The sequence below is a fragment of the Patiria miniata genome, unplaced genomic scaffold (genome assembly GCF_015706575.1).
Source record: "Patiria miniata isolate m_02_andy unplaced genomic scaffold, ASM1570657v1 HiC_scaffold_1, whole genome shotgun sequence".
NCBI lineage: Eukaryota > Metazoa > Echinodermata > Asteroidea > Valvatida > Asterinidae > Patiria > Patiria miniata.
In genome coordinates, this window is record NW_024037047.1 from 26,542,180 (window position 1) to 26,564,459 (window position 22,280).

At 40.9% G+C, this 22,280-nt stretch overlaps 1 protein-coding gene and 1 long non-coding RNA gene across 2 annotated transcripts; one reads left to right on the top strand and one right to left on the bottom strand.

The window, feature by feature from the left end:
- The first annotated feature begins 173 nt into the window (after nt 1–173).
- On the top strand, nt 174–12,362 carry LOC119732400. Its single transcript, XM_038205893.1, has 3 exons — nt 174–610; nt 2,070–2,261; nt 12,082–12,362. Exons 1-3 carry the CDS (start codon nt 292–294, stop codon nt 12,360–12,362), a joined length of 792 nt encoding a protein of 263 aa, XP_038061821.1. The 5' UTR covers nt 174–291.
- A 4,325-nt stretch (nt 12,363–16,687) lies between these two features.
- LOC119727015 lies at nt 16,688–18,639 on the bottom strand. Its single transcript, XR_005270881.1, has 2 exons — nt 18,174–18,639; nt 16,688–18,020 (listed from the first exon to the last, which is right to left on the bottom strand). It is a non-coding gene; the product is annotated as an uncharacterized LOC119727015 (long non-coding RNA).
- Nucleotides 18,640–22,280: the final 3,641 nt, after the last annotated feature.

Sequence of the window (22,280 nt, forward strand, 5' to 3'; positions counted from 1 at the left end):
TATAAATTGAATGAAAAATCACTTTGTATTATTTCCACGTGCACCTCGTTTATTTCGGCGTAGTAATACGATGTCTACAAACAAACTCTCTATCACTAATTTTGAAGTGGTAATAATTTTGAAGGACGGTGACACCAATTATAACAGCCAATAGGTATGCAGATCAGTGGTTGGCAACGTTACATTACTTCAGACTCACAGGTTTTACAGGCCTTGTACACGGGACCGTTTTAGTAGGGTAATCAGTTGATTCTAGCAGTAAACACGAGAAAGCACTGAAGACGCAAAGACATGAGAAGTGTATTCCTTATTGTTGTGATAGTCGGTTGCGAAATTCTCGGGGCCAATATGTCGTTGGCTGAGCCGGCATTAAATCGTTCTTTCGAATTCGAAGTGCTCGATCACGGCGCTACTCCGCACCATGTTTTCGCCTCGTCTTTACGGGGATCCAAGCGGCGATGTGCCGCGGGATGCGCGAAAGATACCGCGTGTACTCAGTTCTGCTATGAGCCGACGACCAAGCAGTGTCTGTTGGAAGATGCTGCTGTGGAAGCCGCTTCTGAAGACGTAGGGGAGACAGCGGATTATACCTGCTACACTATCACTTCAGGTGAGTTTACAGGCAGGGCTATTACCGAAACCCAAGTTTCGTTACGGTGTCGTCTTTGCTTCCTCAATTACCATTTTGAATTGGTGCTATAGATTTAGTTAGCGCATAGCATCTATGAAAAGACTTTGGTTACCAACCCCGGCACGCGTACACCACGTACATTCACACGCTCAAGGAGAACATTCATGGCAGAACAATTTGTTAGCTCCATTCGTCATTACCCGGAGCATTGTCCATCGTGAAATGATCACATGGTAGCGTGTTTTGTCGGTGTTACCAATCATTTGTGAATTTGTTATAAAGACCGTGACATGTCAATGGACTTTGTATCACCTTTAATATTTTCTAATGGACATTCACCGATCAGCCATTAGGTTGTAAAACGAGAACTAAGTATGCTCTAAACGAGGTGCGCTTTTCTCGTTTTTCGTTTGTGAAATCATAAGGTGTACGTTATACCAATAATCTTAAAAGCTGAGAGTAAACCGCCATGCCACACGCACTCAAGCATTGAGAGGGTGACGTGTGTTCGCATTCCCAATTAGGAAATTAAAGGTCAAACTGTTGGTATAATGGCGCTAACGGCTATAATTCACACGTCTCAGAGCGTGCGGTTGCCTGCTTAATATTAAAATGAACTTGACTGTTTAAAACCTATTTTCTTTTGAGTAAGTTTTCCAAAGTATTTGTAAACATTAAGTATTAACGTTCGTAGTTTACAGAAATGTAAAAACCATTAAAAACCATTATTAATACTTTTAACACTAATTTTAACACTCGATCCCTTCACGGTATTCAGTTTTCTTTGTAACTTTATTAGGTCATGAAGTTAATGTAGTTGCATCTTTTATTTATTATTAATATCTCCTTTGATTAATCATGAGTTGTAGAACTACATATTTTCTTTGTGAAGGGGGGCAGATCCAGTACAAGCTTCGGCTTCTTGTCTGACCTCCCCATCCTATTATTTCAAGTTCTCTTAAAGTTTTTCCCTATCAACTCATTTTATGGTATGGAAAAAACCTAAAACCTGAAGCGTTATACAATAAATGACTATTGTGCAGACTTGACAGGCACCACTATAAATGTCTATAGTCCAAAAATCGGTAAGCCCCAAATCGATATGTTTCAGTCCATCTACACGGTATTTTTCGTTATTAATAAGCAGCAGCTGCTCAGTCTACTGCCTGCTATTATGAGTCGCATGAATCGCCTCATTAATTACAGGTGCGTTCTCAACGCTCTTCAATAAATTCGATGCCCCCGCAATAAAAATGTTAAGTCGCCAAGTCGGCTTGTGAATTTATTTCACAAGCCGTCATGCATCCCGTAGTATATGGTATTTATATAGTGCGTCGATGAATTGGAAAACCCAACATTTAGTAAATACAAGTGTTTTTACTCATTTAGTATTTTGTTTACTCACTTTTTCTGGGTTTTTGTTTTGTTTGTTTTTCAGTGTGTACCAACACGTTCACAAGTGGTACATATTTGAACCATGTGTTCCCTTTTCCCGCGTTCGATGGTGAATTCGTCTTGGATTTTGCGGTCCAGATCAACGCAGACGCCATTGTGAGTCTATCTGTGGATGACACACACGCTGGCATCAACTACGAAGTGGGTACGTACGAGCAACGGCTGGAATATTTCGGTAGCCCAACTGCGCGTGCGCACCTCAAGAATTGATGAAAATCATTCAGGTCTCCATGGGCTCAAGAAAGTAAAATGTTCCCTGAAGAAAATAAAAACAAAAAAAATTGTTCGGACTTGCTGCTATTTATTCGAACTATTCCCTTATTATTTGAATACAATTTAAAAGTTGAGTTGATCCGTTACACGCTTACTTTTAATAAAGATGGGGATGGACATTTTACAATAGCCTTTTTCGAGGTCCATTTTCTTTAGAAATCTATGTTCCAAAAATAATTGCGCATTTTAGAATGTTTGCACGTCTAGCTATTCAGGGGGTCCGGAAGCGAGCCAACTAGAGGTGAACTCTCTGGAGGCATTTTGAGTTAAGTTTATTAGTCGTAAAATGAAGAGGAACACTCCAGGAAATCATGATAAAACAAATTGGGTTGAAAAAAAAAGGGGGTTCACAGTGCGAGTAAAATGAGTCAGTTTTTTCTGGTTGTTCTTAACATCACAAAATTTATACAAAGGGATGTACAGTGTAAGGTAAGGCGGGGTGTGTGTCTGTGTACATGTATACGCCTTCAAATTGTAAACCTTGAACAATAGAGGACAATAGGGTCCACGATTGTCAATAGGTCCACGAGGGAGATTCGTGTACAAAACCATTATGAGAGCTGCCGGTACTAAAAAGTTAAAGTACAAACAAAGGATTAGGACGTTGGGGGGGGGGGGGGGGTTGCAGGTGTATACAAACTTGCCATGTCTGTGTGTGGGTGAGTATGTTTTGTATTCAATATGGGACGTTGACCAGTAGACGACAATAGGGTCCACAATTTGGCGATCGTGCACAAAACGTATGGGAGGTCTTCCTAAAAAGTTAGTGTGCAAACAAAAGAGGGTCAGTAAATACACATTGTGTGCATGGACGTGGAGCCAATGCATAATCTACGTTGTGCGTTCTTTCAGCAAACCGAAAACAATTCACACACATCCCTGTGTGATTTGTTTTCGTTTTGCTGAAAGAAAACTTACCTTTTTTGTGATCCGTGGACAGATCTTTAAAACGGTGGTTGTATTTAAAAGTCCGTATCTTAAAAAGTATATGAGTGATATAATGATTCTTGTACTAAAAGAATGCTCACGAATTGAGCTTTTACATAATAGATTTTGAAAATGTTACATTCCAAATTTCTCTAAAACAATGGCCCCGACATTTGGGTTCCTTTTTTTGACTCACCCTGTATAATCGGTCACATGATGGTCAGTCACACGATCATGGGCGTCGCCAGGATTTTTTTCCGGGGGTGCAAAGACAATTCTTTTTCGCCAAGTTTCTTCACCTTTTAAACATTTTCTCATTTTATCATTTTCCGAGTGTGGGCAGGGGAACATTTGTCCTACCCCCATCAAATAAACAGCAATATGGCTTGCACCTCTGTTTCCTTTTGTTTTCCCTTCCCCCTTTTCCAGGGGGAAGGCAAGCGACCCTCCCCCCTTGCCCCCTCCCCCTCGCAACGCCCATGCACACGATGGCCAGTCACATGATGGCAAAGTGGAAGCCGTCAATTTTTAATCAGGTGTCTTTCTTTGTGCATCTGATTGGTTAACATTAATATCGTGTCCGGTGAAATCGGAGTGCAGCCCGCACACCTTTCCGGTGACATATTTGATTTCATCCAGGCGCCTGGTGTACGGTCAGATCGGTCCGAGTTTTCAGCGCACACCTCTTTACACTCTTAAAACTCCTGGGTCAAAACTGACCCAAAACGGGTCAATTTTGACCAAAATTCCGCATCCGGATCAGCACGACTAATTTGGAGTCAAAATGACCTGGATTGCTTGGTCAGAAAGTTTTTACCAGTAAATTGGGTCAATTGACGACCCCCATAACTGGATCAAATCACTACCCGGAATTCGGGTCAAAGAATTAACCCCATTCTAGAGTCAAGATTCAACCCCGGCAAATTGGTCAAATCTTAGACCCAAAACCTGGGTCAAATCTTTAACCCCAATATTCGGGTCAAGATTCAACTCGCCAACTTGGTCAAATCTTAGACCCAAACCTGGGTCAAATCTTAACCCCCATATCTGGGTCAAGCTTCAACCCGGCAACTTGGTCGAAGTTAAACCCAAATCTGGGTCAAATCTTAACCCCATATCCGAGTCAAAATTCAACGATGCAACTGGGTCGAGGGTTAACCCCATTCGTGAGTCAATATCCAACCAGCAACTTGGTTAAAATTTAACCTCGATCCTGCATCAAACCTAACTAAATTACTGGGTCAACATTTATAACAACTTTCAAACAACCACAAAAGTGGTAAAGGCTGCTTCACACTTAAAGGTGAATTAAAATTTGTGACGTTAACAATGGAAGACGGCAAATATTTGCAGAATTTCAATGAATTTCAAACTATTAACTATTTCCCTGCGAATTTGATCATGTCAGATTTGATTGAGTTCTGCTTAATGCACGAAGTGTGCACCTGCCTTCAAGTAAATTTAGCATCATGTTGTTGAGAGAAGCTTGCATTCCTTTAAATAGGAGGATTTTCAATTGTTTGCTTCATGGAAAAATGAAGCAGGTAGAACAAATGTGTCTTCTTTAAACAAGGAATGCCGCTTACCTCACAATACAGCAAAGTCCAAGACATTGAAATCTTGGAATGCAAAGAAAAAGAACAGAAATTAATTTTTCAGAGCACTTGGCTGAGCACATTCTTATTTTATTTCACTCAGTGTTTACATGTTAATCCTGTCTGTCATCTCAAATACTGCTTATAGAAAAACATTATTGTCATTGTTAAGTGAGAAATTTTAACTACACGACACATCCCTTTAAAGTTGCAAATAATTGTAAATCACAATGTACATACAGTCTAATGTGGTCACTGGAAAACATGATGGCATTCGTTTTTGTGTGAACCCTTTTGTGTCAAAGAAAAATACTTTACATAGCACCAGAATGTCAGAAAGACACAATTGACTCGTTTACCTGCTAACAATGCACGCCCATCATTTGCCCTTCCAACACATTTGGCAGAAGGGCAAACACTCATGACACCATTAGTTCTTAATATGAAAAAATACTTGAAACTTACTTGGTTGATTTTTCCCTTGATATTAGCTACATGTATCTTAGAAATGAGTATGAGAGCTGCAATTGCTGAATAAGAAAGCATTATGTAAAAGTTCAAATTCATTTGAAACTATATTGGCAATTCGTGCGTCTTCATTCAGTTACTCTATTGATCATGTAAAGACCAACTAATCATTTTCGAGGTTCACATTACACAATAACCTATATGTTTCCACTTGGTTTCCATCTGATCTTTAACCGTTTAAACTCAATATAAAGGCTCAATGTAATCCATATATTAAACACTTGTTCTTAAAATGAACATTGTATTCTTAAAATGGTGATAATCTTTTCCACATAATTCGTATAATATGAAAAAGTGGTAACCAAGACTGTGTCTTTTATTAAAAAAACACACCAAAAAACACACACTTACAACCAGGGGAAACAAAGTCACATTTTGTTTCCAACTTAAATGTATTTTGCAACTCATGTTTCGAGCACATTCTTTAGCACTATGCAAACAGTCATGCTTCTGCACGCATGCCAAAAGCAAAACCAAAGATGCAAGTCCCTTAAAATGGCCAATGGAAAAACATGGGGAAAAAACTCCAAAACCCACTCTCAAACAGAAGTTAACATGGCAGTGTATAACCATGGGTCAACACAAATATATCCCCCCCTTTTTTTTAGGCAGTTTTGTACAAAGAAAGATATTTGTGAACGGGAATTCTTGTTTTATGGTCCCATAAGTGAGGTTAAACAAATTGTGATTTGTTATTTCCATCTGTATCGTACATGTATATAGTTCCAGTTCGAGTGTTAATGTCTTACTAATTTCTGGAAAGAACTGTCCATTGCTGATAGTATTGTTAACAATTGTGTCCTTGGCTTTAATTCCTTGTCTGAGTATTCAGGAACGCTCGCAAAGAGCGCACAATACAAGATGTGGTTTCTTTTCCCTTCCCTTTACCAAGACCATAAACGGCCATCTGGGAAAACTCCCAGGTGGACAGGTACTGCCAAGGGTAAGACAAACCCAGAACATAAAACAACTTAAAACAGACGTCCAAAGCTTTCATGAGGAATCCTTGTTCAATAACCTTTAGCTCCACAACAAGAATACCTGTTCTGGGTTCCCTTATAGCAGAAGAATTCGCTGCTTCTGCTTCTTCGTCTCCAAGATAGTTGGGGTGTTGGGTACCATCTGTGTTAAAAGAGAAGACGACTTTCAGGTTTTTAATTCAAGTGAACAGTTAACAGTAAAATATACAACAATTATCATTTCACTAGGCGATGCTTCAGACAAATCAATTGGAGTTGGATTGGCCCCCCAAAAAAGAAGACAGGCATAACAAGTGCTTATCTTATAGTCGACAATTTTTGACCTTAAATCACTATTTATTGTAGCACTGCAAAAGTTGATCCACATGCGCACAATAATGGACTCACACAAAAAGCAAGTGTGCTTCCGATTAATACATGGCATGGTATTTTTTGGCCTGATCATAATGGTCCATCCAGCTGCAGTGCAGCCATTTCAAACCGTCCAAAATTAAATTCACATTTAAATTTAAATGCCATCTAACTTATCGTTGACGTTCAAAATTCCGTTGAGCTCTTGCTTACAAGCAGTTTACACACTAAAGTTTCAGTGCTCTGTTTTTAATAGTGTTGATGAATAATAAGGCCCCAAAAATAGTTCTGCCACCGGTTTCCCTACCTACCTTATTCTGACAGCCCGGCCCTACCCTAATTTTTTTATGGGGAAATTTAGAAAAAGAAATGCCAAAAACCATCAATTGTTCTACCTTTTCCCCTTGACTCTACGCAGACACCTCCATGTGATTGTACAAAAGAAATTGGCAAAAAAACCCTTCCTTATCTACCTACCCTATTTTCGAATGCCATGCCATGCAGAACTAAATTTTTGGGCCTAACCAAGGTATTTATGGATCAATGTTAATGTTGCCAAACTTGGACAGGTGTGAAAAGGACCAAAACCATATTCCACAAACAGTTACAGAATTTATCTTGTAATTTTCTAATTTATTGTAGAATCCTTCAAGTTGCTCACACATTGGTGTGAGGCGGGCTTGAACAGCAATCATTGTTACTGCCATGACCGAAGTGAGGAAGACACAATAATTAATGCTTTTGTCGACTTTTCCAGGATTGCAAAAAGGACCACAAGTAGGCTAAATATTGTAGTCTGCTATAACTAGCCCCTAGTCCTAGTCCCTAAGCTAAGTTGTGGGTGTTCACTTCAATATTGCAAACTATTTTGCACTTACTGGTTGGCAATCCACAAATGATCGCATTGCATCCTCATTGCTGCAGTGTGAAGTTCTCCCCTGCAAACATTGCGACCCAGTTGGCCGGATACATGGAAGCACCATGATGGCCAGGTTTTTCCGAGCATCATCTGGTAATTAGAATAATTTTCCATTTTATAAGTTCAGAGAGGATGGTCAAATAAACATTGCATCATTGGAAGTGCAGACAAACATCTGCTCACTGACTTAATGTTCAACGGGATAGAATAATGCAAAAGAACCTTGCATCAATTTTTCAATATGTAGGCACGGTGAATGTTTTATTTATTAATATATTTATTTATAGTTTTATTTCGACAGAGTATTCTGTCTAACAAGGAAAAAAAAAGAATAAAGAAACAGACCCTGGAAACATTTTGTATAGGGAAGTGACCAACTGTTTCCAGGGTTATGTATTGTCCACTTTGCTAGAACAATGTTAAAACCAATTGGTGGTGCTGCATAAAATGTTTTTTTGTGCATACACACATAAGTCCGGAATGTTCCGTATATCATGACCATAATACTGAGTACTGGTAGTGAACCCACGGTCTATGGTAAAATTCAATGTAATTATAGACCTACGTGTACATGCTCCGTAGTTACCTGAAGTCCATCTTTAAGTCCTTCTTAAAACCCTGCGCAGAGTGACCTCCGTACCGTGGGTACGCAGGTGACCGAATTTTTTGAAAAAACAAAAAACAAATTGAGGGCCAATGACGGTCACCTTCCATCAATCCTCATTCAACCTATGCCAAATCAGCTGGTTCAATGAACTTTGCAGCCAGGGCTACACTCAAGCCGTGTCAACAACCTTGGGACCAGGCCTCCTGCCAAGTCTCATTGAAACATATACAAACACCTGTAACTTGACACAGCCATCTCCCTTCATAGCCGCAAACCACAGCCGCCAGTCAATTATCTTTTAAGTGCCCTGTCTGGCAACTGCCTGGAGAGGGTCTGGCACATGTTTTTGTGTCCTTTTGACATGGATAGGGTCTTGCGTAGCGGGGGAAGTACCTGCGTCCCAAGGGTACGCAGGTGGCGCCTCCTGATACACATTTCTTGTAAACGCTGCGCGGGGTTAAGTTCTGTGAGGAACTTCGTGCGATGTCTGACCGAGGGATGAGTTTTTTTCAGGGAGTCCTTGCATGTGTCATGAAGGACAAAATTTCCTCGTCGACTGCATTCTCTGTAATTTCAAAGTAAAAACAGCAAACATATAGGAGTTGACTTTATAAATACAAACCAAAAATATGAAAACTAAATTAGACAGAATTTCAGAATCAAAGCTTTGGTTTTTTTGAGGTTGTTTGTTCTGAAAGAAAAGGAAACCACTGTAAATATTTTAACATAAACAAGGTGTAGACTGTAGTTCACACTTCCTGTGCAAACACACTGTGAAGATGTTTCATCTGGCATGGTGCCATTCTGAAGAAAACCGGGATTCAGCCTCATGTTCTTTCTTTTCTCTTGTAAATAATTCTTATTGCATAAAATTTGTTCCAAGCGTACATTATTTTTGTTTATTACAATGTTCAATGTGTTTTGCAAAAGGAGAATGGAATAAGGCCAGATAACAAAAAAAACACGTTAAGCGTCCCCGCCTGCTTCCTTTTTGGAGGCCGCCTCCTTTTTACTATTATTTTATTTTAAACACAAACAAATTTGATAAATTTTAAACAGTGACATCATTTTAGCCTCTTTGTCTGTTGCATCTAGCCCATATAATTTCCTGAGTCCAATTGCGGCCATTTAACAAAAACAACAACTGGCAGCCCTCTTGAAAAATAGCCCGGGCCTCGAGCTTCCTTTTTTTTTCAAAAAGGCAGGACACTAAAGTCCGTCACTTAACATGTTTTTTTTTAATTGGCCTAAATGTCTTCTTGAATCTTGAACCTGGGCAAGATAAAAAAAATGATAGGCCTAACTCCACGCACTTAATATCCTTAGCCCCATAAATGTGGCAAATTTACTGGACTACGGTACCTCCCTTTCCCTAAACTAAAGGCTACAATGCCAAAGGACTACCAAAAGAATACACGCCATGCACACGCAATTATGTACATGATATGATGCATGCTGGACGCCACCACCATGACCACTCGGTCAGATCTAGATCATGATTAGGCCTAGCTCAAAACAAAACAAAACGTGGGAAAATGGCGGAAATTTGGGCAACAAACAAACATGAATTCCTATTTGAAACAGGATTATTCTCATGCCTGGACTGTACTGCAGTGTAATGAAAACGACATAGGGGCCTACGAATACAATCATCAGAGCCAACACTCGGCACTCAGCAGTCAGTAACACAGGGCGCGGCCATCTTGGTCTGAGTCATGTGACGTAGTTGCGTTTTTAGGCCGATATCTCACGAGATTTGTTTCGGGTTTGGAAAGATGATCATCATGCAGGTCATGCATCATCTTAACTATTACAAACTGCCCATTGGCACATGCATTTTGATGTGTGGTTTTGTGAATTTGGCTAAGGAATGAATGGTGTAATTTTTTCGTTTTCCGAAGGCTACAAAACGATTTACCAATGAAAAATCCTCCAAAAAGGCATGCTACATGAAAAAAGGAGTCGATGAAATATGAAAAGGCTACTCTCTCCCTCCTGTAATCAATGCCCATATATGACAGCTTTGACAAATGTTTTAAAAGGTTAATCGTAGATACAAATCTACAACATTGCAACAGTTTAAGTTTTGATGAAACTAAATTTAAAGTAGGCATTGCCTACCTATCGGGCTGGAACGATGGCTGAGGCCTGCTGACCAGCATGATAAGTAAACTATAGGCCTACTTTACTCCCCGGCAGGCCTATATGAGGCCAGCCTTTTCAATCAATTAAATTACGTTCACAACATTCTTACCTGTACCTGTACCTTTAAACGAACTAGATTGACCCAATTCACTTTATTTTCCGTGACGAAGTTGTAGTAGGCCTACTTGGATTGAAGCCGGACGGACATGATGGCCTCTGTATGTTGCATGCTATATGCACGCACTGCTGATATCGATCTATCGCGCCCTCCTGCATGCTATATACCGCGCGCACGGCAGCGGCAGCTGCAGCGCGAAGCTTTCATTGGTTGAAAGTAGTTGAGACTCCTTATTTGCATAAATTCTTGGCAAATCAAAAAGAGGGGCGCCAAAAAAGTTGGCGTCAAGCCAAAGACATTTTTCTGCAAGTATTTTCAACCCCCAAAATTGTCATATTTTTTTTAAAAAGTCAAACATCCCACGGATTCTTCTCGTGGGATGACACCACACTTGACAATGCACCGAGGCAGAACCAAAAAAAAACCCACAAAACAAGTGAATACCTACAAACTGCGCTTTTTTTCGCTCACCTACAACAGTACAATACTAATTCATAATGATCCCCTTAGACCCACTAAACAATGGGTCGCAAAACTAACCGAAAATGGGTAACACAAAATTATGACCCAGAGGTATGGCTCATTTGTACAGAGGATAGATGGCAATCACCCGCGCCGGCACGGCTAAAATGACATAAAAATGGGTTGGCAACTATAATGACCCGGATGGGTCAAATTGACATATAAATGGGTTGAGAAAAATGTGACCCGGACATGGGTTTAAATGACATATAAACGAGTTGGCAATAATGACCCGGATGGGTCAAATTGACATATAAATGGGTTGGGAAAAATGTGACCCGGATATGGGTTAAAATGACATATAAACGAGTTGGCAATGATGACCCGGATGGGTCAAAATGACATATAAATGGGTTGGCAATATGTGACCCGGATATGGGTTAAAATGACATATAAACGAGTTGGCAATAATGACACGGATGGGTTAAAATGACATGTAAATGGGTTGGCAATATTTGACCCGGAAATTATCAAAATCAAATCTTAGTAAATGACCATTGTAACGGTCAATTTGACACAAAACGGGTTATGGTAAATTATGACCAAGACGTCAGGGTTAAAAATGATCCATAATGGAGTGAACTATTTCTGACCTGTAAATTGTCAGCTATTTTCACAGTGAATGACCATTTGTAGGGTCATAATGACACAAAATGGGTCAATAAAATCTGACCTACAGAAATGGTCAAAATTTTGATCCAGGAGTTTTTAGAGTGTACTGTGCGATGACCCCGATGATCCGATGATACAACTGTTTAAATCGGAAAAGTGTGCACTGGGCTCCACAAGGACAAATTTACCAGGGGACAAACTTTCCGTTGGGTAAGGGGATATAATTACCTAACGGGGAAGATAAACCTAGGTAAAGCTTTCCCCCGGACAGAGTTTCTTGTTCGCGGTCACCAGGGGGAGGGGGAGGGGGGACAAAGAAATATCCTTCAAACCATCATTGGGTGCCGTGCATACCGTGCGCCGTTGAAGGTGTAAAATTCAAATGTCTCAAACCAACAACAATAATCATTCTCCACAGTTCTAGGAAAGTATGGCAACACACTAACGGTCATTCGCAGAAAGTGGGACAAGGGTGATTTGATCGGAATCCCCGCAGAAGCAGACGGCGTGGTCAGCGGAGATGAGATGCGTCGGTTCTGGCTGCGGTACGACCACGGCACCTTCGCCCTAGGCAAACACGAGAGGGCGGCTTATCTTGAGTGGACCGACCCTACACCGCCGGCTGACACGCCAAGATTCATCGGCTTAGGCGGTTGGGCTGACGTTAGTCATTGGATTATTTACAACAGGTGTTCTTAAGTTCTAACCCCGACGATATAGGGGTGGGGCAGTGTTGTAGTGCTGGTAATCGGTACTTGTAATCGGTACTCGCACTCGAATACAGAGTATACCTTATTTTAGAGAAATTGTGCTCATACTCGAATGTCAAAGTACTCGTACTCGAAATGACGGTACACGTACTCGGGCAGCAAAATACTCGTATTCGACATGTCGAAATTGTGCTCGATCATCCAGGTACTCGTATACTCGAATAGCAGTGCTCGGAGACAAAGGGTAAAGCTTGATTTACCACGGCCTTATAATTGCATCGATACTTTCAGTTCCCTGACTTGCCTCTGCTCACGTCCCGACAAATACAATATTACATGTAACAGCTAGCCGCGAATGGGTCTGTGCTATTGGGGCTGGGCCATTTACGCACAATGACCCTTTTGCCGTATGTGGGCACAATGGCCAACCATGTACATAAAACGCTGAGGTGTTCCCTCAAAATGGTCGGTCGATTAACTTGGTTGATTGGAGCAAGGCCGTTTTCCGAACCCAAGATTCGGCTCCCTATCCGGATCCAGCCACGTTGTCAATCTGCATGATTGGAAAAAGAGACACAGTCGAAGCCGGGGTTTGGAAAACGGCTCCCATAGTCTGGTTCCGGCGTCAGGCCCACATACATTGATACAGGCCTGGGATTGTCACGTCACGTCAGGAAGCACTATATGCGTAGTATACGTACGTTATACCACTAATCTGCACGTTGCACGTTGTACCGTCCATGTTCGCTAGTCAAAAAATGTCGACCTGTGAAGAATTTGTGGCACTTTTGTGCCCAATTGGAATTTGTTCGTGACAAAAATCACGACATAATATCGTCAATATATACAAGTACTCATACCCGCACTCATACTCGGAAGTAAGTACAAGTACTCGTACTCGATCGTAAACGGAATTGTAATACTCGTACTCAGAGACCTGTACTTTTACTCGGAAGTACTCAAGTACTCGTACTCGTACTCGGCAACCTTATTACTCGTACTCGGCAACCCCATTCCACATCACCACATAAGAAGATGCTAGCATCAAATGCGGTACTCCTCTCCCCATCTAAAGTGTTGTTACGAGGTGTCAAACGTCGCCCCCCCCCCTCCCCTAATGTAGGCCCAGCGTAAAAATGCTACCATTAGGATTTATAATTCAGTACCAGTGGAAATGTACACAATAGAACACAACCATTAGCTGCCTGTCAATAACATTGTGCGGACTCGGTCTTTACTGCGTGATAATGACCAAATGGGAATATTAAGAGTGTGATATAATGACCGGGTTGGGGGATGGCAGCTGTTACATTGTAATGGACCAAGCCGAAGGTCCAGTAACAGCGGCCATCCCCAACCCCGGTCATTATCACGCTGTGAATTCCGGGTCCTCACATTGTTAGTCCCTAAATATTATTAAAGAGACCATCATGGTTTCTAATTGTACTCATATGTAATTTTAAACACATTTTTAAGGTATTTTACAGTATTTTATCTTTATTTAATTTAAATAGCATACATGTGTTTATATATCTTTCATTTTCAGTAAATTATTGTATTTATGTGTGATATTTATTCTTAATTGTGAACGTATTCATTAACTTGTTCAACGTAAAAGGCAGAACGGAAATTTTACCACCAGGGATAATGAAGTCAAATTGAATTGAATGGATGGTGAGTGTTTGGTTCTCATATTGCTAAAAATAAATATTAACTGCTCATACACGTACGAGGTCTGCATAGGCCAATTTGATATCTAAATCGATGAGGTTAAAAACTTAAGGTCAACCAGTCAGTGGCCGTGTCACCCACAAAGCCCCGTTTGACCTCAGTTTCTTGTCCCGAGGTCACGCACGCATGACACGAAGCAAGATTTTACGCACCCCCTCAAATCGAAATGCCCGCGCAGTACGCTGTGAATAGCCATTCAGCGTCATTTACGTCATCATCACAGCCAGGGGTTAGTGTAAGGAACGAGCATGCGCCCCTGGAGTATTAGTCGAGGCTGCCGCTATCCAGTCTTTATATAGAGATCAGTGGTAAGAACGTGTCTCGGTTCCGGACGCTGAATTCAGGCCCAAAAGTCGTCGTTGGGGGTAGCAAACAAAGCTTAGTAAATCGTGACGTAATAAACAGGACTCGTTTATACTACGGCTAAGTTCGTGCAAGGACTATAGTTGACCAATGGTTAACTAATGTTTGCCCGAACTCTGTCTAGTCGACGGTGGTTGACTACGCTAGTCGACTATTTAGAACCAGCCTACTGGGGCTGGTTGCTTCGCTGGTAACCAATAGCCGCGCGCATTCATAACGCTAGCAGAGAGCCAGGATCCAGAAGTTTTGCGATGACGTTTTGACCAGCGTTTGACGAGAGACGTTCGCACGTTTACGGTGGCCCACAACTGTCACGGCAAAAGCAAAAGCGCCACGGCAAGCGCAAAAGCGCCGCGGCAAGCGCAAAAGCGCCGCGGCAAGCGCAACAGCGCCGCGGCAAGCGCAAAAGCGCCGCGGCAAAAGCAAAAGCGCCGCGGCAAAAGCAAAAGCGCCACGGCAAAAGAAAAAGCGCCGCGGCAAAAGAAAAAGCGCCGCGGCAAAAGAAAAAGCGCCGCGGCAAAAGAAAAAGCGCCACGGCAAGCGCAAAAGCGCCACGGCAAGCGCAAAAGCGCCACGGCGAAAGCAAAAGCGCTACGGGTTTATTGGGAAGGGGCTTAATCATACATGCTGCTACTATACATCAAAAAATAAAATGGGAAGGAGAATGGCCGCCACCAGGAATTCTTATTAATCACAGAATGTAATTCTTTGAGAAGTGATTTTATGGCTGAGAAAATAGCAAGGCCAAGGAAAATCGGTCAGTGCAAGCAACGTTCAGGGAAGAGTTTTGAAATTCCCGCTCTCTGGGAATTTCTAACCTAATGGGCCCGCGGGCGAGTTACGTGTTGACAAGCCTTACCCACCCACTACCGCAGCCCTGCAGGAGAGCCTTAATTGACTTCCTAGATGTGTATGATATACTGAAACAGAAAAAAAAAATTAACTCATACACTCTGGGCAGCTCACTTGTGTGCCTACACTGGTATACACACCGGTGAACTAAGGCTCAAATTAACGGAACTCTTCTCTGCATGCTAGTCGGAAGGAAAAAAAAACTCTTCAAAAAAATGCATCAGCTCACAGAGCCTCCCGTCCTCGTAATTGTTTTGCATCCCACGAAATGTAAAGAAATGAGGAACGGCCCTGATGGTGCTGATAGTGAGTCCCACTCCTTTATAAACTCTGATTCACGGCAGCAACCCTCTTGGAATAATCTTGGAATTATCCTACAACAAATTAATATCGACGATTTATTTCCTGAACGTTGCTTGCACTGACCGGTTTTCCTTGGCCTTGCTATTTTCTCAGCCATAAAATCACTTCTCAAAGAATTAAATTCTGTGCTTAATAAGAATTCCTGGTGGCGGCCATTCTCCTTCCCATTTTATTTTTTGATGTAGTAGCGGCATGTATGATTACGCCCCTTCCCAATAAACCCGTGGCGCTTTTGCTTTCGCCGTGGCGCTTTTGCTTTCGCCGTGGCGCTTTTGCGCTTGCCGTGGCGCTTTTGCGCTTGCCGCGGCGCTTTTTGTTTTGCCGTGGCGCTTTTTGTTTTGCCGTGGCGCTTTTTGTTTTGCCGCGGCGCTTTTTGTTTTGCCGCGGCGCTTTTTGTTTTGCCGCGGTGCTTTTGCGTTTGCCGCGGCGCTGTTGCGCTTGCCGCGGCGCTGTTGCGCTTGCCGCGGCGCTTTTGCGCTTGCCGCGGCGCTTTTGCGCTTGCCGCGACGCTTTTGCGCTTGCCGTGACAGTTGTGGGCCACCGTACACGTTGCTATCAGTGCGCAGGCGTAAGGTACGTCACAAATCAACCACTATATAGTCGACTAAGGGTCCTTGCCCGAACTTGGCCTCCGCTGCATCGGAAGTCCTGTTTATTACGTCACGATTTACTATGTTTTGTTTGCTGCCCCCAACGACGACTTTTACACAAATTGCACGCTTGGTCGAAACAGGACCTGAAAAACAGCTCTCAAAAGTACAATAGTCGTTTTTATTTCATCACACCTTAGGCTACATATACCCGAAAAGTGACGGAAATGTCTTCGAGCATTCCACAACCTCTTTAAATATCCGTTAATAGTCATAGCTGAAACCAAGGGGTGGCTGTGGAGTTTAGGGTTGTCACACTACCTCTTAGAGGTTTTCTACGGACATAATTTTAGAGGGAGCTGAACACGCTAAGTACATGGGGACACAGACAAATAAAAACAAGGTCAACTCAATCTTGGGTTCTTAAACGTATTCACTTAAACTGTCTCTTATTCACTATCAAAATTTAACAATTCCCAAAACTATGATAAGAAATTACACTCAACTGATCGAACTGAAATTTGGGCCCAGACAAAATTTAAAATCTCAAGTATTCGTCTCCAAATTTACAATTTCAAAGTTATAAAAGGGACATCACAATTAGAAAGAGGATTTTACATGAGCTGCACTAAAATTATTTGAGCTTCTAAAATTCAGTAATCAATGCATTCAGAAATCTAATCAATAAAATAGCTCACGATATCTAGATGAGTTGTACCCGTAATTCAATTATTCAATTCCACAAAATGGCAAAGTCCAATCTAGGTTGATCACTTAAGTCAAATTTATCACTCAATTCTATTAAATCTATCAATTCTTCAAATTTTCAATTCTCAAATCTTCACCTCTTAATTATTCTCCAATTTTCAATTTCTGCACTTTCCTTCAAATTTCGTGAATCTTTAACTCAAACACTCCTTGTTTGACACTAATTGTTTTATCACCACAATTAATTCTAATAACCTTAATTCTCAACTTGTAACAGTTCACAACTTCAAATCAACAATTTATCCGTGTTTTCACACTTTCACTTCTTAAACTTCAATCACAAAATCTTTGTTCAATCTCAAAACTTCTCAATTCGTTTCTTAGATTCGCTTATTAATCACCGTATCTTCAATTTGACCTCAAAATTCACAAATCGTAATTCACTTCAAGTTTATCAATTTTCTCTTCTGTTTAAATTGAAACCTTTCTGTTTCTATCACAATTTACTCTTTCAATAACACTTCTTTAATTTGTGTTCAAACACTTCTTCCAATTTTGGTTCAAACACTTCTTCAATTTTGGTTCAAACACTTCTTCAATTTTGGTTAAAACACTTCTTCAATTTTGGTTCAAACACTTCTTCAATTTTAGTTCAAACACTTCTTCAATTTTAGGTCAACCTTCTTTTCTTTCTGTATTAATCTCAAGTCATTTAGATTACCAATACCACATCAAATTTTATCTTCGGGAAAATTGAATAATTATTAATCCTTCTTTCAATCTTGTTGATTTAAAAATATTTACACTCTCACATTCAAAATCCAAATCAAGTTAATGGTATTTCGCCAGTTATTTTATACAATCATAAAGGTGACTGCCGCCAGGTCCTTGTCAGCCTGCCAACTGTCTATGCAGCATCACTCAGATTCCGGTCCAAGGGGTCCGGTAGAGGTAGGGGTCCTTGACAAGAGCTTCAGTTCCTCAGGGTAGTGCGAGGCTCACTCTACTCGGTAGAAACATCTCCCCATTCTTTGTGCCATCTGAGATTAGACATTTTACAAGCCAAAATCCCACTAAGATTCCGCACCATTTTTAGCAAGTAAAGAATTCAATCTCAGATTTTACAATTAAATCAATTTCACTTCTAATTAATACAAGAAATAAAGTGGGCAAAGAAAATAATTTAAACTTACAGTTAGCATCTTCGAAACTCTCTCGGAGTTGCATACAATGTCAGCTTTATATGCATACCACAGACTGTCAGTATAGAACTGTGATTGTTGGCTGTTCAGGCTAAAGCTGGCAATAACATCAGACAAGCTGTATGATTCTAATTTCAGGACAAAATAGGTCCTCTCTCTCGTGTGTCTGGCGAGCAAGTGCCTGCAGCAGCTTAGCATAGGCAAAACCCCAAGCCGCTCCCATGCAAGGAATTTTGGAAGGCATTTGGCAAATGTTCATACTCTACTAATCGCTCATACTGCTAACTATGGCACACACGGGTAACAAAGCACTTTCCTTGGCACACCCACATACTTTGAATGGCTTACTCAACAATACTGAATATTCATCACTGGAACTTACAACCTATCACTGAATCCACACACACACACATACAAACACTCAAAACCACTCAACCAAATAAATCAGTTCAATGAATAAATGAAACTAAGGAAAATATATACAGTCACTTGTGACAAGGGTCCGAGTTCCTTATAGATGAAACGTCCACCTTTAACTTTTTACTTTGGCAAGTTTCAACATTGCAAAATATGAGTAAAATTTTTCTTACTCCTAAGTTAGAGTTTCTTCATCAGATTTACACTTTATAGTAGTTAAAATATATTTAAAACAAAAATATTTTTAAAAAGTGGCACTAAGTTGTTTCCAATTTTTTTTTTTAATTGATTGTGACACCAAAATGTTGCAATGTTGTAAACATGAAGAGCACTCCCATGACACAAGAAGGTACAAGTGATTCCTATAGTTTTATATTACTTCCTTCACATCCCCATCATCATCATCATCTCAAGGACAGACTGTTCAGCTGTAATTATGTGTCTTTTTTTATTTAGATTATTGTTATTTATTATCCGCGGTCTCAGTCTCGGTCTCGGTCTCGGACGTGACCTTATCGGTCTCGGTCTCGATCCGCCTTGAAGGGGCTGGTCTCGGTCTCGGACTATCCGGTCTCTACTACAACACTGGTGAATACTGCTTAAATTGTAAGACTAATCTAAGTCGAATATTTAAGTGGGGTGCTTGCTTTTTTATGACTTCAGTCCTGTTGTGAATACGACCCATAGAGCTATGGCTTATTCTGATATCGTTTTCATGGTACGACATGGTTTCATTTTACTGAATTATCTCGTAACTTAATTAAATGTGATCCGTGGACAAAATTCCATAATTCAAAAAGTACAACAGTGACTTGAATGATTCTTGTACTAAAAGAAAGCTTATTAACCGGGCTTTTACATCCTAGTTCTGGAAAACGCTACATTCAGAACTTTTTTACAAAATAGGGGGCGCTAGCTATTTTAGGTGCCTTTTTTTCCCCGATCCTGTACATGAAAATTTACAAATATAATACTCCATCACAATATAAACTATTATAATGTACATAATTATTAGATAAATAAAATACCTAGATTAACAACGAGTGAACATGCCAAATGACAAAAGGGATAGGGATTGGAAAGTGAACATTGGAAAGACGAGGGAGGGAATTAAGGCGAGGAGATAGGGAACATAGGGAAGACGGGAGAATATGTGGGGTGCACACAATACCTAGATTAACAGTGACCATGACAACATGCCAGAGGGATATAGATTGGAAAGTGAACAATGGAAAGACGGGGGAGGGAATGAATGCGGGGAAAAAGGAACATAGGGAAGACGGGAGAATATATGGGGGTGCTCAAATTGTAAAAAAAAAATAAAGTCAAGGTAGCAACCTCGAATCAACCAAGTTCTGTCTTGAAAGCGGCGATTGATCGGGAAACAGCAAACAGCACAGTGGCTGAAATTTACACGAGCTAGTTTGAATATAATGTAATTGCTTCATGTAAACGACCCCCGAGTAGTAAGAACGGACTCCTCGTAGAGGGCGCATTGTGACCTCTTTCTGAAGCCTTGATCAGTAGGTCGTAGGAGGGACACACTGCGTACGCACATATTCCCGCGCGTTTGGCTGCGAAATACCCAAGACTTATTCTGTATGTTCACACAGCCATTGCGTCTGCGCAATGTTTCTCCCAGTTGTCTCTCCACCTCTCCCTTTGTAACCGCTGAGGTTTTTTTTGTGTGCACGGAGTCATTATGTGGGCTTGGAATCTTAGACGGCAACAGGAGGGGTTATGACGCATTGAACATTCTAGAATTTACAGTATATCATTTCACTATAAGTGTTGATAGTCTTGCTCTGACTTCTACTTGGCTACCCCGGAGACTTAAAGGGGCACTGCGTCCTGAAATGCCCGACGATTTCATGTTTTGGATTGTTTACTTATTATATTTTAAACGTTTGGTTGACAGGAAACCAACCTAATGTCTTACCGTTCCCGAGAAAAGACCAAAAAAAAACCCCGATTGTTTACATCGGACACGACGGAGTATGACACGAGTTTCCTGTCGTTTTCAAACAATTTATGATACGCTTTGTGTGTGTCTAGTACTATAGACCGGGAGCTAGGTTGAGTTTAATTAACAATTTGAGCACAAAAGGTTTGATGGTACCAATCGATTGCCCACAAATTGGGCGGAAAATATGATGCTAGAAATAAATGCTAGAATGTTTTCTGTCATGTCCAAATTTAATTCAAGGCATAGAAAAAGAAAGTAAATGAATAAATACACTTCTTCTGAGTTTTTATTCCTGTCACCCCCTTTTAAAAAAAATCAAGCTCCGCCCCCAAATCGGCAGGTTTCAAGGTGTGTCCACCTCTTAAAATGATTTTCAGACCGTTTTGGATCTGCACGCCATATTTCATGCTCTTAGCACAAATTTGGGCACGGTTTGGACAAAAATAATGGGCCTAAGGAGCTCCACTATTGACCAGGATATATACGTTTACATTTGTATACAGTATATATAAAAAAAACATATATAGATACAATCCTTAACTCATTCTTAAGTAACTTTATCCGACTTTTTTCCGTTTTTAAGTCACATTTTTGGTATCAGGGGGTCAATCTCAACACTTAAGTCCAAAAACGGCGCTTGTGCGCGACATGTTAATTAAACTCGAAATTTTGGACACTTGACCATGGTCCCCTGACCCCCATCCGACCTAGGGCAACTTAAGAATGGCCGTTTCGGAACTACCCCCGACGGGCAATCGATTGGTACCATCAAACCTTTTGTGCTGAAATTGTTAATTAAACTCAACCTAGCTCAAACAAAGTGGTGTAAATTTAAGGAGTTGGGGGGGGGGCAAAATGTCCCTGCCCCCCTCTAAAACTGATAAATCGAGAATGTGTTGAGAAATACAAGCATTTTTTGGCAAAAAAAAAAGAAATTCCCCCTCTAGAAAAAATCCTGGCGACGCCCATGCCGACGCCTCATAGCTCCGACGCTTCGTAAGTCCGACAAATTAAACGCCTCGTTTCCCGACGTCGGACTTATGAGGCGTCGGACTTTATGAGGCGTCGGACCTATGAGGCGTCGGACTTATGATACGGCCGCAACCAGACTACTTATACTTGGCAAGCTGCCTGTCATGACCACTTCGGTTGACAATTTTTTTCCCTAAGACACGAATTTTACCAGAAGGAAGTACGGGGAAAGTCCTCATTTGGGGGGGGGGGGATATTGAGAGGTACGGGTAAGTGAACCTATACCTTCCGAGTATGAGTTGAAAAGATTGAAATAAAGTTTGTTTTTTTTCCCCTTCAAATCCACACTTTTGGGAATCAATGTTCGTATGGCCCAGCATGAAGTGTCTGCTCAGTGTGGGCCATAGTGTCTGGTGCGGGCCATAGACTAGGCTACTGTAGCCGTCGACGACGTCCCGCTTTATAATCAAATCACATTTATTTCATCTTCATGACATAAATGAAAAAAGTAATATAAGTACTTAAACAAAATATAAAGGCCACTACAGGTGGCAAAACCTTAAAAGCATAGCTTGTATCAGGCATGCCATTACACAAAACAGACGAATAATAACAGAAAAAAAATAATTAAAATAAAGACCAATTACACACACATGTATAATTCTAAGCAGTTAGCAAAGTTGTAAAAAAGTTATAAAAATAATATTAATAATTTATAATGGGCTACGAGTAGGATCGTCGTG